Source organism: Vulpes vulpes, chromosome 6 (genome assembly GCF_048418805.1).
Source record: "Vulpes vulpes isolate BD-2025 chromosome 6, VulVul3, whole genome shotgun sequence".
Taxonomy (NCBI): Eukaryota; Metazoa; Chordata; class Mammalia; order Carnivora; family Canidae; genus Vulpes; species Vulpes vulpes.
The window spans coordinates 5,434,301-5,448,391 of NC_132785.1; the positions used below are offsets into that span (position 1 = coordinate 5,434,301).

Sequence of the window (14,091 nt, forward strand, 5' to 3'; positions counted from 1 at the left end):
TGCATCAGGGATTTCATTATTTTTAGCAGCATACTCTGTGCATTTTTATGCTTTAATATTCTCAGGCTTCGGTAATTACAGTATATATATATATATATAATCCCCCAACACTACCACCTCCAAATGCTTTTGTTAGGGATTCTTTGCTTTGATAAAGATTGGAAAGTAAGATTTATCAAGGGGCTGAAATCCAAATTACGGAGAGCACAAGATTGAAAGATGCACGTTTCTATGCTGCCAAAACCCTGATCTGGAATCGGAGTCTTGTAATATTTGATTTTCTCCCAAGCAGCTCTGGTGAGTCGAGCCCCGATCTGCGTTATTCCATCTGCCTACTTTGGAGCAGGGTGTTTTACTATTTGGCGGTTTCAAAATGCTTTATGTTTTTGGTGGGGTTTTTTTTGTTTTTGTTTTCTGGTTTCTTTCTTTTTTTTTTTTTTTTTTTTTTTTGCCGGCGCATTAAGAAAGGCTCTCATGTTAAATTAAGTCAATTAATAAATGGAGACACATTAAGCAATCAATTTTGTCAGCCTATCTCCGCAGCATTATGTACGGTCGGCTGTAATCGCAAGATAAATGCAATGTGCTGATCTATGGTAATGTTCAATAATACATTCTCCGCCAGGCTCAATTCATCAGGGAGTTTCGGGAGGGGAGGCATTTGTTATTGGCTGTCTCTGCACCTCAAGGATAACATTTCTGTCCTTTTGATTGGCCGCCTCACTGCTGCAAGATTCTAACCGTCTTATTTTGATGATGAATCTGAAGGCACGCTGAGCTGAGCCGGGCTGGAGCGGAGGGTCCTTGCAGAGCCCAGGACTTCCAGCTCCTGACGCCCCTCGCCGAGCCAGCAGCATCCCTCCCCCCCCACCACCCCAAAAGTTGTGATGCTTTTCTTTACCCAGTGCTTTGGGGCTGTGTTAGATCTCATTCACCTCCGCTTTCAGCACTACAAGGCTAGACGGGTTTTCTCCGCTGCCGGGCAACTTGTCTGCGTGGTAAACCCCACGCACAACCTAAAGGTGAGTTGCTGTGGATCGTTTGACAGTCGCGCAGGTGGGGTTAGGGTCCTTCCCCCTCCCCCCCTTCGGGGTTAGAAACCCTCTGCGCGGGGCGGGGAGGGGGGCGCCTGCGCTAGGGGACTCGGAGGGGGTGCCTGGGGTCGTGGGATGTCTTGGGGTCTCGGTGATCGCGCCTTGTGTGTCCCCCCCCCATTGGCAGGAACGACTGGAGTGATGGCCTGGCCTCCCCCCCTCCCCCCACCCCTACCCCGAGGTGTCAGGGTCAGGAGTCAGGGGGCGTCCTCTCCTGGATCCCATATATTCCCGGGGCGAGTGTTCAGCAGCCAGGATGTGAGAAGTTGCCCACGCTGCGGACCGTCCCGCGCTGCCGGGGAGGGCAGGCAGGCGGTGGATTTCGGAAGCCCCCCCCCCCCCCCCCCCCCCCCCCCGGGGACGCTGAAGTGGGGAGGGGGGACTTGGGAGTTGGTGAGGGGGCTCCTTCTGCGAAATGTCTCTCCTTGTGCTCGGACTAGGCGCGTGAGGGTGGGGGGTGGAGGGTGGAGGGTGGGGAGGGGACATCCGGAGGAGTTTGCTCGCTGGGAGCTAGCTGCACCCCTGCGCGGGGACCCAGGGGGCGGCTGCTGCATTTGTGCCTCCAGGTGGATGCTCTTTAAAGAAGAGCCCGGATCTGGGATCATCTGGGATCTGGGATCTGGGAAGACAGCGGGCTGCACAGCCGAGACTGATGGGGGAATGAGTGCAGAGCCCGCCTTGGCTGGGGAGGGGGGGGAGCCAGTGAAGGGGGGTCCGGGGATGCAGATGAGCTGCTCCCCACCTTGGACCCTCCGAGCCACCCTGGCTCTGTTTTCAGATAAACGATGGACTCATTGGGGGTCGCTTGCAGGTCCTGGTGCGGGTGCACAGGGCTGGGGCGGGGGGCAGGAGCGGGTGTCTGCAGCCTGGGCTGGCAGCAGTCTCTGCGAGGAGGGGTCTGGCGTTCTGACCACTGTTCTTGGGAGGAAAAAGTGTTGCTTGTTGCTCCTCACTTTGTAAACTCCGATGAGGCATCAGACTGTCCTCAGGCAGCGCCCTGCAGGCCGGCACGGATGGGTGCCTTCCCCCCTGCCCTCCTCCCCATTCCTGGAAGTCCCTGGGAGGGACCACCTGCTTGCAGGCCCTGCAGTCTAGAGGTGGCCAAGCCTGGGGAGGGTGGGGAGGGGGGTGATGGACCGCCCCGGGGCTGCTAGGGTGCACAGACTAGGAACTGGCTCCCTGGGGTACCCAGTCTGTGACCAGCACCCTCCCGCTCAACTGCTCTCGCTCCCTCCTTCCTACGCTCCCTCTTTCTCTCGCTCTCCCTCCCCTCGTCCCACGGTCTCCTTTTGCCTCCGTGGCTTAGTTTTATAAATGAGAATTCACTGCTGGTCACCCTTGGCGAAGCAAGGGTACGGCGTACATACTAAGATATGATTCTGAATTCCATTTTATGGCCCCTTTTGAGACCGCATTCAAACTCCCATTATTTTGTCACTTTACATTAGTTACTTCCCTGTGGCAAGAAATTTTGTTTACTCCTGTTTTGCATTTTAATACCTTTAAAAATTGTTTATGAGACTTAGCATTTCCAAAGTTGGAATTTATATGGTTCATGGACTACAGCTGATGATGGAGGAGAGAAGTGCTAAGATCTTGGGGGTGGGGTGGGGTGGGGGGAAAGGCATCCTTGTACATCTTTTTGGTGAGGTCTGCCCGGATCGGATCGTGCTAAATAGTCCTGCTGCCTGAAACCCAGGAGTTCAGAGTCAGGGTTGGAGGCTCTGCATCAGCTCTCACCAAGCTCTGTGCCCTCAAAATAGTCAATCTCTCTGAGCCTTCCCTTCCTCACCTTCGAAATGGACATATGAATGAATATCTCCATGGCTCTGTGAGGCTAAAAAGAGTTACTAGAGGTGGGTGTGCTGTCTAGCACTCTCCTCCTCAAAAAAAAAAAAAAAAATCATGCTAGTGTACATATAACCTGTGGGGTTTCACTAGGAACTTGAAAAGTTGTCACTTCAAGTCTTTAGCCCACTTAGAAACCATGTAAGTGACAACATAAAAATAGGTGGCATATGCCTTGGGAGGCTGTTTTCCATGGCTCACCTTTTCAAACATATACTCATTTGGCTTTTCATTTCCCATAAAAATCCACTTAGAGATTTTGCTCGGACAACCGTCACCGAGGTAAACAAAGCAAGGTGAGGGCTGCTGATGCTGTGAGAGGGTCTGGCAAGGTGCGCGGGACTCGCAGAGGCCGCAGAGGCCGTGCTGGGCAGAGAGCTCTCTGCAACCCAGGGTACCTTTACGGTGTCTCGATAAGGACCATGTATGTGCTCTCCCAGGGTCCAGGTAGCCCATTCAGGTAAATGTTACCTGCTTTGCAAACCGGAGGGCTAACAGCCATGTGCAGCGCTTTTGAAAAGAACAATTCTATAGGAGCATTGCTGCCCCCATCATTCGCATTAAAAAGTGAATAAAACCTCAAAAGAAAAGTGCTCCTTCTAAGCATTCATTTCCATAGACAGACCACAGAAATATGCCTTGGATATAATAAGCTGTGATCTACATGGAGGAAAAAAAAATCTTTTTTTTTTTTTTTTTTTTTTTTAAGAAAAAGAGATTGTGGCAATGTTAACCCAGAAGAGCTATTGATCTGTGGTGCTTCCCTGCACTTTGTATGACAGGCTGCTACATGAAATGGTGACCAAGGACAGAAACTGCAACCTTGCTTTCAATTTTCTAGGTTGTGTGCAGCTACAAAGAGGGCTGGGAAGCCTGTGTTTTTCTTTGTGGAAGCATATTTGCGCTCTGTCCTTTCCCAGGCTTCCCTGAGAATTGCTAACAGTATTCGAGGACCGGAGGCAAGTGCTGAGTTATAATGAAAATTCACTTACTGAGCAGAGAAAATCGTGTATTTACCATGCTTCTATAGGTCACCTTCATTCTCAATCTTATTAGGGCGATTACTCAGTAACCTGGGATTCCTTCGAGCAACCTGATGCCTTTATGCTTCTAAACGGAAAAGCAGACGCCCTCCTGGGAATGCAGACACCCCTGGGTAGAGCCATCACACCCCTTAAGCCCATCGTAATTAAAAGGGGGCAGTCGCCAGGGCTGGAACGTGAGGGATGGGAACCCCGGGGCTCCCCATGGAGTGCAAAGGACACTCCGTGTTTCCCCATGTATGTCCTTCTGTCTGCCTGAACGGATGGCTCCGGGCACAGATCAGGATCCCCCATTCCTCCTTCCCACTTCATGAAGAGTGACCACCCGGAGCCAGTGTTCTTGGCTTGCTGCCCCCGGCTTCATTCAAGAGGTTACAGAGATGTGGCTACAGGCTTCAGGCCTGCCGGCGGGGGCTCCCGCTCCTGCTCCTGATTCAGCATTCCTTCCTCCCTCATGCTTTTTGCTTATTTCCAAATCAAGGAGGCCTTTCTCTACTGGCGCCTCTCCCGCTGGCACTAGCCCCTTCTATAATGCCCTGGCCCGGGCAGCCCTCCCCTCTGGCTCCCCACCCCTAGGGACCTCCTTCAAGGGCTGGATTGGCCAGGCCCTGCACCCAGGCCCTTCCAGCCCCTCCAGGGTCGGTCTCTCGCACTTCCCAAGCAGACAGTACTTGAGCCGAAGTTGCTGGACCACTTCCTCCTCTTAACTACAGCTCTTGATAAACTGGATTCCGAAAGACTAGCAAAACGCTTTCTAGCAAACTTCTGAAGAAGGCCCTGGCCAGTACCAAAGTCGTTCTGAGACCCCCAGCACCCTCTGTAGAGTCTAGAACAGAGGGTATAACCTCCCCACTTGTCGTGGAAGGTTACTCATGCCTCCATCCAGCTGCTCCTAGACCTCTTCTTCTTGTTTTTTTTTTGTTGTTGTTGTTTTTTGTTTTTAAGATTTATTTATCTGAGAGTGAGTGCACTGCGTGGGCATCATGGGAGGAGCAGACGGGAAGGGGGAAGGGAGGGGGAAAGAATCTCAGGCAGACTGTCTGCTGGATGCAGAGCTGGTCAAGAGGCTCTAGCCCACCACCCTGAGATCACGACCTGAGCAGAAACCAAGAGTCTGATGCCCACCTGACTGAGCCACCCAGTGCCCTCTACTTCATTGCACCCATTAACCTTGGGCTCGCAGACACGCACACACACACACACACACACACACACACACACACACACACGCATGAGGCGGGAGGGGCATCCACATGCCTTTCATTCCAAGACCCATTTCATCCCAACTGGACCTGTGTGGATGAATGTGTGTTGATGGGTGAAGGGGGGCAGGGGTGAGGGGCTGCACCGAGAAGGAGAGGGATTACCAAAGGGAGGGAACAGAGGAGAAGAGATCTGTGGCAAAGCCAAACATCGCCTCTCCTGTTTGTGGGATAATCTTTGGAAATCCCGTTACCGCCCTGAGGCTTTCACTAACTCTGCTCGACACAGTGCAGCAGGCCCTGAATGAGAGCTAAAGACCCGAACATTGTTTTTTAGAGATTTACAGGTGGCCTTTGGAGTGTTCAGCCTCAGTACCTGTTTTAAAGCAGTTAAAGGCTTCCGACAAGATTGTTTAACAGCTAGCGCGTGTGGGTGACTCAGCTCTTGTTGACATAACGCGCCTCGGAGGATCCCATTCCCCATCCTCTGGAAATGTCACCGTCTTCCTTCTGCTGCCCTCTCTCGAGTCCCCTCACAGTTCATTAGCACCTTGGGGGAGCCCAGGCCAGGATGCGGGAGGGGCTGAAACTGGGGGTGGTGGCTCTCTGGGCTTTATTCTCAAAGCTTCCGAGTGCAGCCTCTTGCAGCCCTTGGGTTCCTGTGAATATTGTCTGACACTCCACTCCACCGGCACAGAGCGGTGGGGCAGCGCTTCTGGTTGATGATGATTGCAGATGAGGCTCCCGAGTCACATAACCAACAGCCCCGAGCCCCGAGCCGTCGTTCGCTGGCTGCGTGCTAGTGATGGAGGGGCGGGCAGGCTGGAGCGGCCGAGCTGCTGCGGTGAGCCGTGCTCCATCTATCCAGCAGCCCCAAAGCAAATTTTGTGTGACTCCCTTAGCCACGGTCCCTCAAGCTGCAGAAAACTGTGGCCGAAATTAGAAAACAGGTACTGAAAGCTTTCCTTAAAATCCACAGAGAGGTCAGAGCTATCTGGATGACTTCCCTGGGGTAAGGCCGAGTATGTTTCTAGCCACTAACAATAAGAAAGAATAAATAAGCGGCCGTCCACGAAGGGATTTTACCCTTAATGGAGTCATCTGGATTCAAATAGCTCTGTTCCTCAAAGGCGAGAGGTGGCCCGTCTAGACGCTCCCTTGTGACCTGGAAAAGGTTGGTTCCAGAGAACGGAGACCTGTCCTCCCACAGGGGCCTGATGTTCTGGGAATGACACAGAGAGTGTCAGAGCTGGGAGGTCAAACCTTCTCACTGCATCGTCCAGGAAACTGAGGCCAGAGAGGGGAAGTGATGAGTATTCGTTTCCGAGGACTGCTGTAACAAGTTGGCGCAAACTGGGTGGCTTAAAACAACAGAAATGTATGCCCTCGCAGGTCAGGAGGCTACAAGTTCAAAATGAAAGGTGTCAGCAGACCCGTGGCTCCCTCTAAGGCTCTCCAGGGAAGAATCTGCTCCTTGCCTCATCCAGCTTCCCGTGGCTCCATGTGTTTCTAGGCTGATGGCCACATCCCCCCAGTCTCTGCCCCTGTGGTCCCGTCGCCTCTATCTCTGTGTGCCCTCTCCTCTGTGTGGCTATCTTATAAGGATACGTGTGACTGCCTTTAAGGCCTCCCTGGTTCATCCAGGATAAGCTTCTCCTTCCAAGATCCTTAATTTAATTCTACCTTTGGTCATATCATATTCACTCTTTTGCCATATTCACTCATCTTCATAGGCACCAGGACATGAACATATCACCTGGTGGACCACCCTTCATCCCACAACAGGACTTCTGCGGAATCAAACCCAGTGACAGAAATGGAACCATGAGTTAGGTCGCTTAATGCCAGACTTATATCCCCTACCCTGTCCCAGGCTGCCTTCAAATTAGCCCAAACGAAATATCCCTTGCTTGGGTGCATGCTGTCAGAGCAGAAAATTGCAAGGACCTCCCCCCCAACTTCCTGTACCCCTATCAGCCCTGGGCCAGCAGTAGGACCCCATAGGTTGTACCACATACCCTACCATCCCCGCCCTTCACCAAACCCACACCCTTCACCAAACCCACATTTCCTTAGCACATTGGAGCCTCTGCATCATCTTGCCCCCTACTCCCCTACCCCCGGCCATAAATCTCCTTTCTTTTTCTTTTTTTCTTTTTTGAATTCTTTAAAAAAAATACAATTAATATGAATTCACGCAGACTGTGTTCTGTAAATCAAAGGATAAAGAGATACATAGTCAAAAGCATAGACCTTTAAATCCACCAGAACAATATGGGGAGAAGCAGTGGGCACAGGAAAAAAAAAAAATAAAGCATCAGTCTGGGGGCAGCCAGGCCTGAATTCAAATCCAGACTGTGCCACTTGCAGATGTGTGATTTTGCACAAATGATTTAGCCTCCCAGAGGCTCCATTTCCTCATCTTTAAAAGAGAGAAAATCATGTCCACCTGCTACGGCAGCATGAGGCCAAAATGAGCTCACATGAGGAAAGTGTCTGCCTGAGAGAGAGAGAGGGAGAGAGAGAGGGAGAGAGGGAGGCAGTCAGGAAACAGCAGCAGCAGGTACTGTCAACATGGTCATTACCATGAAAGCCGCTCCTAGGAAGCTGGAGGCAACTCCCTGCAGCCCCACCTGGCTGTCTTTCTCTGCCCTCCCTCCCTCTCCGCAAGCCTCCTGCTTGCTCTTTCTTGATATTTGTGCATCGCCCTTGGCCTTGAAGAGAAATTTGAATAGAACAATTTCTTGCCTTATATAAAAGTCCAATTTGTCCTTAGTGCATAGCTTCAACGACAGCCCTGCTATATTCACCGCTTGGGTTTTCGAGCCCATGTGGCCACGGGAGAGGGATTGGGTCTCGGGAGGACACAGGTGGCTCTGTGGGGACGGGAGCTGAGGAGCAGGGTCCCCTTGTCCTTCACAGAGCCAGGAGCCGTGCAGAAAAGTCCCCACCTCCGCCCTCCTGAAACCTGCCCCTCATGCCTTATGCATGACTTCATTAGCGGCAGCTGAGTAAGCACAGGGGTAAGTGGCCCTGTGGGGGGGGCATCTGATCTGGGGGGTGTGGGCCTGAGCTGAGAGAGATTGGGCGGGTGGGAGATGGACGGACGCTGCACGCTGCCTGGGACACTGGCCGTCTTCTCTTTGACCCTCAGTTCATTCTGCCTTGAGAAGCAGCTTCCCTCTGAGCAGGGCAAGGATGAAGGGGGACCACGCTCCATCCAGGCCGCAGCCCCCGCCATCGAGGGAGGGCAGGAGACATGCTCTGACCTTTCAGAGCCAAGAAAGCATTCCTGGATCCTACTGTCATCAGAGAGTTTCTTTTTATTTTTTTTAAGCACTGAGTGCAGGCCCAGGTCCCCTGCACTCCAGCCTGAGTCTCTACGCACGCCCGCACACTCACACACACTCACGCACACAAGTCAATGGCAATTGTGAGGTGCCAGGCCCTCTGGACCCCGGCGTAGCCTCTGCAGGATGGCAGGAGGCAAAGCCCAGAGCCGGGGGCAGGGAGGATCCTGATCCCCAGCACGGTGGAAGGAAGAAGAAGACGGAGATGAACCAGATCCTTCTCCCCTGTCCTGTGTGGGACTGGCCACTGCCGTCTCAGGAGGGAGGTTCAAGGGAGAAAGTGGTGTTGGCAAAGAAAAGGGGCCACTCTAGCTGAGGCTTTAAAGTACAGGTTTTGGAGTCAGACGGATCTGGGTGTGAGTCCAACGTGGCTGTTCTCGAGTGAGCTCTCTGACCTCCGTGAGCCTGTGTTTCCTCGCCTATAAAATGACGGTTGGGAAGATGAAGAAATGTGATGGACATCGGGTGCTTAGTGCAGCCCCTAGCGCGTGACGCGTACTCCATCAATGGGGGCTGTCGTGACTGTGAAGCCGTGTCCCGTGGTGATGCCACCTGGTGTCACAGGAGCTGACCAAGCTTCTTTTGCCCAACTCGTGTGGGTGACCAAACTTCTCCTACTCCAACTGGATGGGGGGGAAGGGTCAGTAGTAAGATGACCTGTGTCAAATGACTATGATCTTGAAGCACAGTCTGCTCAAGGTCAGAGAGCTAGAGCCATGCTCAAGTGCCAGGGCTGGGTCTGAAACACAAGGACCAAAGGGATGAATGGCTTGCCCAAGGTCACAGCTGATAAGGGGCTCTGTGACACCACGCTGCGTGGGGGTGAGGACGCTGGTTAAGGACACTGCCTCTCCACCAGGACTCTGTGGCAATGCTGGACATCTTCCCAGGGGCTCCTTGTCCCCAGGAATGTGCCATGATGTAAACCAGCCGGGCAACGGTGGGGCAATTAAGAAAGTAAATGTTCCTTGGGTCTCTCGTACTGACGCAAATACACAGCGAGGACGGGGGTGAGGCTCCCAATGAAGTCACCAAAGCCATGAAGCCAGAACCCCACACTTGCAAAGAGCAGTTGGTGGAATCAGGTTCTACGACAAAGGAGCCCCAGATGAAGACGCCCTCAGAAGACAGATCTGAAACCAGCCTAGTGTCTTCAGCCATAGAACAGGCGTCCTTGCGGATAATTTAGACCTGTGGTCTAACTGGAAACGTCAGTTTTATTTGCAAGATGCGGTATCTCTTCATAATTTCTCTGTCCTTTAATGTATTTTTAATCAGGAATTCGTGATGAGGAGGGAGCTGTGTGCTGCAGGGCTGTCTCCAGCAGAGGCACCGGGAACACCAGCCAGGGGAGAGCGGCCTGTGGAAGGGCCAAGGCTGGCCCCCCCCCCCCCCCAGGACAAGGCTGGCAAACGTCCTCTATGGAGGGGAGAGGCCACTGCAGACCACACTGGAGAGGGAAGATGGGGTTCGCTCAGCATCAGGAAGGCCCCCAGAGACAGGCCTTTAGATTGATAACAGATTTTGTAAGACTGGCCAGCGAGGCTAACCACTTGCCCTGCTTTGCAGCCAGACACCAAGACGCCCCCCCTTCCACCCCCAGAGTTAACTCCTACAACCTCGCTGAAGGTGTGCCAGGAGGTCTGATGCAAGTAGCCACCCGGAACCTCGGTTTCCCTTCTATAAATCGGGGGTATATTGTGACTTTTACTAAGCTGAGCCAGCTACGCATCCTGAAGCCCTTAGTCCTTTTCCTGCTATCTCAGAGACGCACGTCGGAACAGCAGTAATGACAGTAGGAGCCACGAAACGGCCACCGTTCACTGAAGGCGGGCTACGTCCAGGAACTGCGTTGAATGCTGTACATTTAATGCTCGCTAGGAAGGGGTATATTATTACCATTCTCCATTATACAGAATACCGAAGCGGAAAAAGGTGGAAGAGCTTGTTCACTGGGGCGGAGCCTTCTTAAATTAAAATCCTGTGCTTATTTTAAGCGCTTCTTGCTACTTCACCCTTAGTGCTCTCTTTTCACAACAAGCAACTGAGCCAACAGGCTTGGCCATAGGACTAGGATTGAGTATATTACGTTTCATTTAAAAACCCTGAGGTGGGACCCTGTCTTACCCTTGCATATATACATCAAATCCACACCTAGATGCTCCAGCTCTTGACGGACAGTCCTAGGAGGCATTCTCCAGGCTTCTCTGTGCTGCCAGGTAGAACCAAACCCCTGTGGCCTATAGCAGCCCCTTTCCTCCCTCCTGCTTCCCGGAATCGCCTTCCAAATAAATTACTGCATCCAAGTCCTTACCTCGGGCTCTATTTTTGGAGAAACCAACGTAATACTATGTGTGTGCGTGAGCTTTTTTTTTTTTATTAGCTAATGTTTATTGAGCACTTACAAACTGCCGACTGCTGTGCTAAGTGATTTACCTGAATTGCCTTTTTTTTTTTTAAACACGCTCAGTACAATGCCATCAGCCTATCCCCACTTTGCACAGGAGGAAGCCAAGGCAGAGAGAGATTAAATAACCTGTCCAAGCAGTAGAGTTGAGCTGGTGCTTTTAACCTCTATCTTAAGCTTTCCCCCCCCCCCCCCCGAAAACACAATTGCTTATCTGTAAACGTCTACAAAGAGCAGAGCCCTCCAAATTCAGACTCAGTAAAAATTAGGATTGGCATCAAATGGTTCAGGGAAAACTTTGCAACAACTTTATCTACACACCCAATTCTGAATTACCCTGCATGAAAGAAATGTGTCCCCCATGACCACTCTTTTTAATGGGTGCACAGCAAAGGAAACTCGCCAACAAAATGAAAAGGCAACCTCCCGAAGGGGAGAAAATATTTGCAAATCATATATCTGATGAGGAGTTAATATCCAAAATATATAAAGAACTCAATTCAATTGCAAAAATTACAACAGCAACAACAAAAAATCCAATTAAAAAAATGGGCAGAGGATCTAAATAGATGTTTTTCCAAAGAGGACCCACAGATGGCCAGCAGGTTCGCGAATAAATGTTCAACATCACTCCTTATCAGGGAAACGCAAACCAGAACCACAGGGAGATGTCACCTCATGCCTGTTAGAACAGCTATTATCAAAAAGACAAGTAGTCACAAGTGTTGGCAAGGATTTGGAGGAAAAGGAACCCTTGGTGCACTGTCGGTGGGAATGCACATTGGTGGAGCCACTGTGCAAAACAGCATGGAAGTGTCTCAAAAAACTAAAAGTAGGTCTGCTTCCTGATTCAGCGATGACACTTCTGGGTATTTATCCAAATGAAACAAAGACACTAATTCAAAAAAGATATAGGGGCCCCTATGTTCATTGCAGCATTATCTGCAACGGCAAGATAAGAAAACAATCTATCCATCGATGGACAAACAGATAAAGAAATTGTGATATCTATCTATCTCTGTATAGATATTTATAGAGAGAAATAGATATCACACAATGAAATACTAGACAGTCATAAAAAGAAAAGAAGGAAATCTTGTCATTTGCAAAGACATGAATGGACTCCGAGGGCATTATGCTAAATGAAGTGAGTCAGATAGAAAAAGACAGATACCATGTAATCTCACGTATACGTGGAATCTTAAAAAACAAAAAACAAACAAACAAACAAAAACTCAGACACACAAAGAACAGGCTGATGGTTACCCGAAGGGAAGGAAGGGGTTTGCAGGTGGGTGAAAATTTTGCAAAGGGGGTCAATTGTAGGGTGACAGATTGGGAGGGACTATGCTCATGTGGCAAACACTCCGCAGTGTACACAAAAAAATCAAATTATTAGGTTGCACACCTGGAACTAATATAATGTCATATATCAATCTTACCTCGATAGGAGTAAAGAGAGAAATGGTTATGTGTTTTATGTGTTTTAACAGGCAGACAGGTGTCTGAACCTAGCGCGACCCCCAGATCCGGGGCATGTGATTATCTTGTCAGTGCGTCCCTTGCTTCTCCACGACCACGGGAGCTAGGTGACCGCGTCACAAAGGCAAATGCTTTCTGAACATGGGGACAGCATTAGACCGGCCACATTTTCTCAGCAAGAAAAAAAAAAAGGAAATTTCTTTTATACAAAAGTGAACATGTCCTTTAAGAGAATGTGGCTCTTCCCATGTCACACCCGTTCTCTAAGAAGATCCACAGGCCTTTGAAATTCCCTGTCTCGTTCTCAGCCATATTTATTGCTAATTTTCTTTCCCCCCTAAAACCAAAGAGAAATGCAACTTTAATGACCATGTGCTACCTAACCTAACTCAGCCTCGGTCTTGATTTCTGGCCAACCTTTCTCCTAGTCCCTTGCAAGCATTTTTCTTTTTCCAAAACTGCTGTGAGGTGAACTGAGGGAGGGAGGCATCAGCCCAAGAGGTGAGCTTAGGGAGAAGAAGGAGAAGGAGGTCTGTGAGCTTTGCTTCCAGGGTGCCAGCTGGAGAAATGCAGGGTAATGTTCACAGGGACTTTGGAGGGCAGGAGGGAAGTCGCCAGGGTAAGCCCGGGGCCCCTGCCCCAGCAGCCCTGACGTGCGGGGGAGGTCAAGGGGGGGGAGCTGCACAGGGCTTGCAGGGGACCCTGCCGGGGAGCCAACAACAGGACACCTATGCACGCAGCACCAGGGCACCCAGGGCCCCGTGAGGCCTACTCAGCCCGGCCTCCCCGGGAGCAGGGGGGCCTCCAAGCGCAGTGAGGACCAGCCTCACTGCAGCCCAAGTGCTGCAACTGTTTGTGGTAATTAAATAAATGCCAGCTGGACCCTTCTGGGCCCGCTGACTGAGGCGGGTGCCAGAGACACCAGGCTCTCCAAGACTCCCGGGGAAATCCGAGGCGGGAAGGCGAGCGCCCAGGCACTTACCACCCACTGCTTGAAAACACTTGGCTGAGGAGCTCTTCTCAGCACCCAGAGGCTGAGCTTTTCTCTGCAGGCTGGCTCGGGTCCCGGCGGGTCTTGTGCAAGTCCTGTCACCTTGGCTTCTCCACCTGTCAGGGTGGAAGGCGCCACTGCTCTGTGCGTCCCTTCCAGGTGACCCTGATGTGCCCGTGGAGAGGGTCCTTACCTCTGACCCCGCCTCCAGGCTGCCCCTCTGCCAAAGAGGTCTGAGACCACCTCCCCCAAGGGCTGCCGAGGCAAGGGAAAGACGATGTGGGGGGCAAGTGGGCTCACCGTGCCAGCCTGGCCCGTTTACAGTGAGTGACAGCACCTTGGTGATGCTGGGAAACCCCGCACACGCATCTTAAACACCTCCGAGTACACTGGAAAGATCGTAGCCCTTGGACTCCCACGTGCCTTCCGATTTAGCTCCTGTGTTCTTCGCTGTGTGACCCTTGGCAAGTGCCTTGACCTCTCTGCGCTTCATTTTTTGTTTGTTTGTTTGTTTGTAAGAAGGCGTGTGGTGTGCAGCGGCCGGAGCACATGTGGCAAATAGATGGAAAAGCACCTAAATGGGGCCTGAGCATGTGGCAGCGCCCTCAGAAATGCTGGTTTATTTTTCCTGCCTGCCTTCTTCTTTCTTCTCTTCCTTCCTTCTACCTTTCTCC

At 51.4% G+C, this 14,091-nt stretch overlaps 1 protein-coding gene across 1 annotated transcript in view; it reads left to right on the forward strand.

Moving 5' to 3' along the window:
• Nucleotides 1-275: 275 nt before the first annotated feature.
• Nucleotides 276-14,091, forward strand: part of SIAH3 (siah E3 ubiquitin protein ligase family member 3) — a 72,129-nt gene continuing 58,313 nt past the window's right edge. The window contains exon 1 of the mRNA XM_026017252.2: nucleotides 276-1,022. Within this exon, the coding sequence (XP_025873037.1) occupies nucleotides 888-1,022 (135 nt within the window). The 5' untranslated portion in view covers nucleotides 276-887. The remainder of the gene's footprint in view (nucleotides 1,023-14,091) is intronic.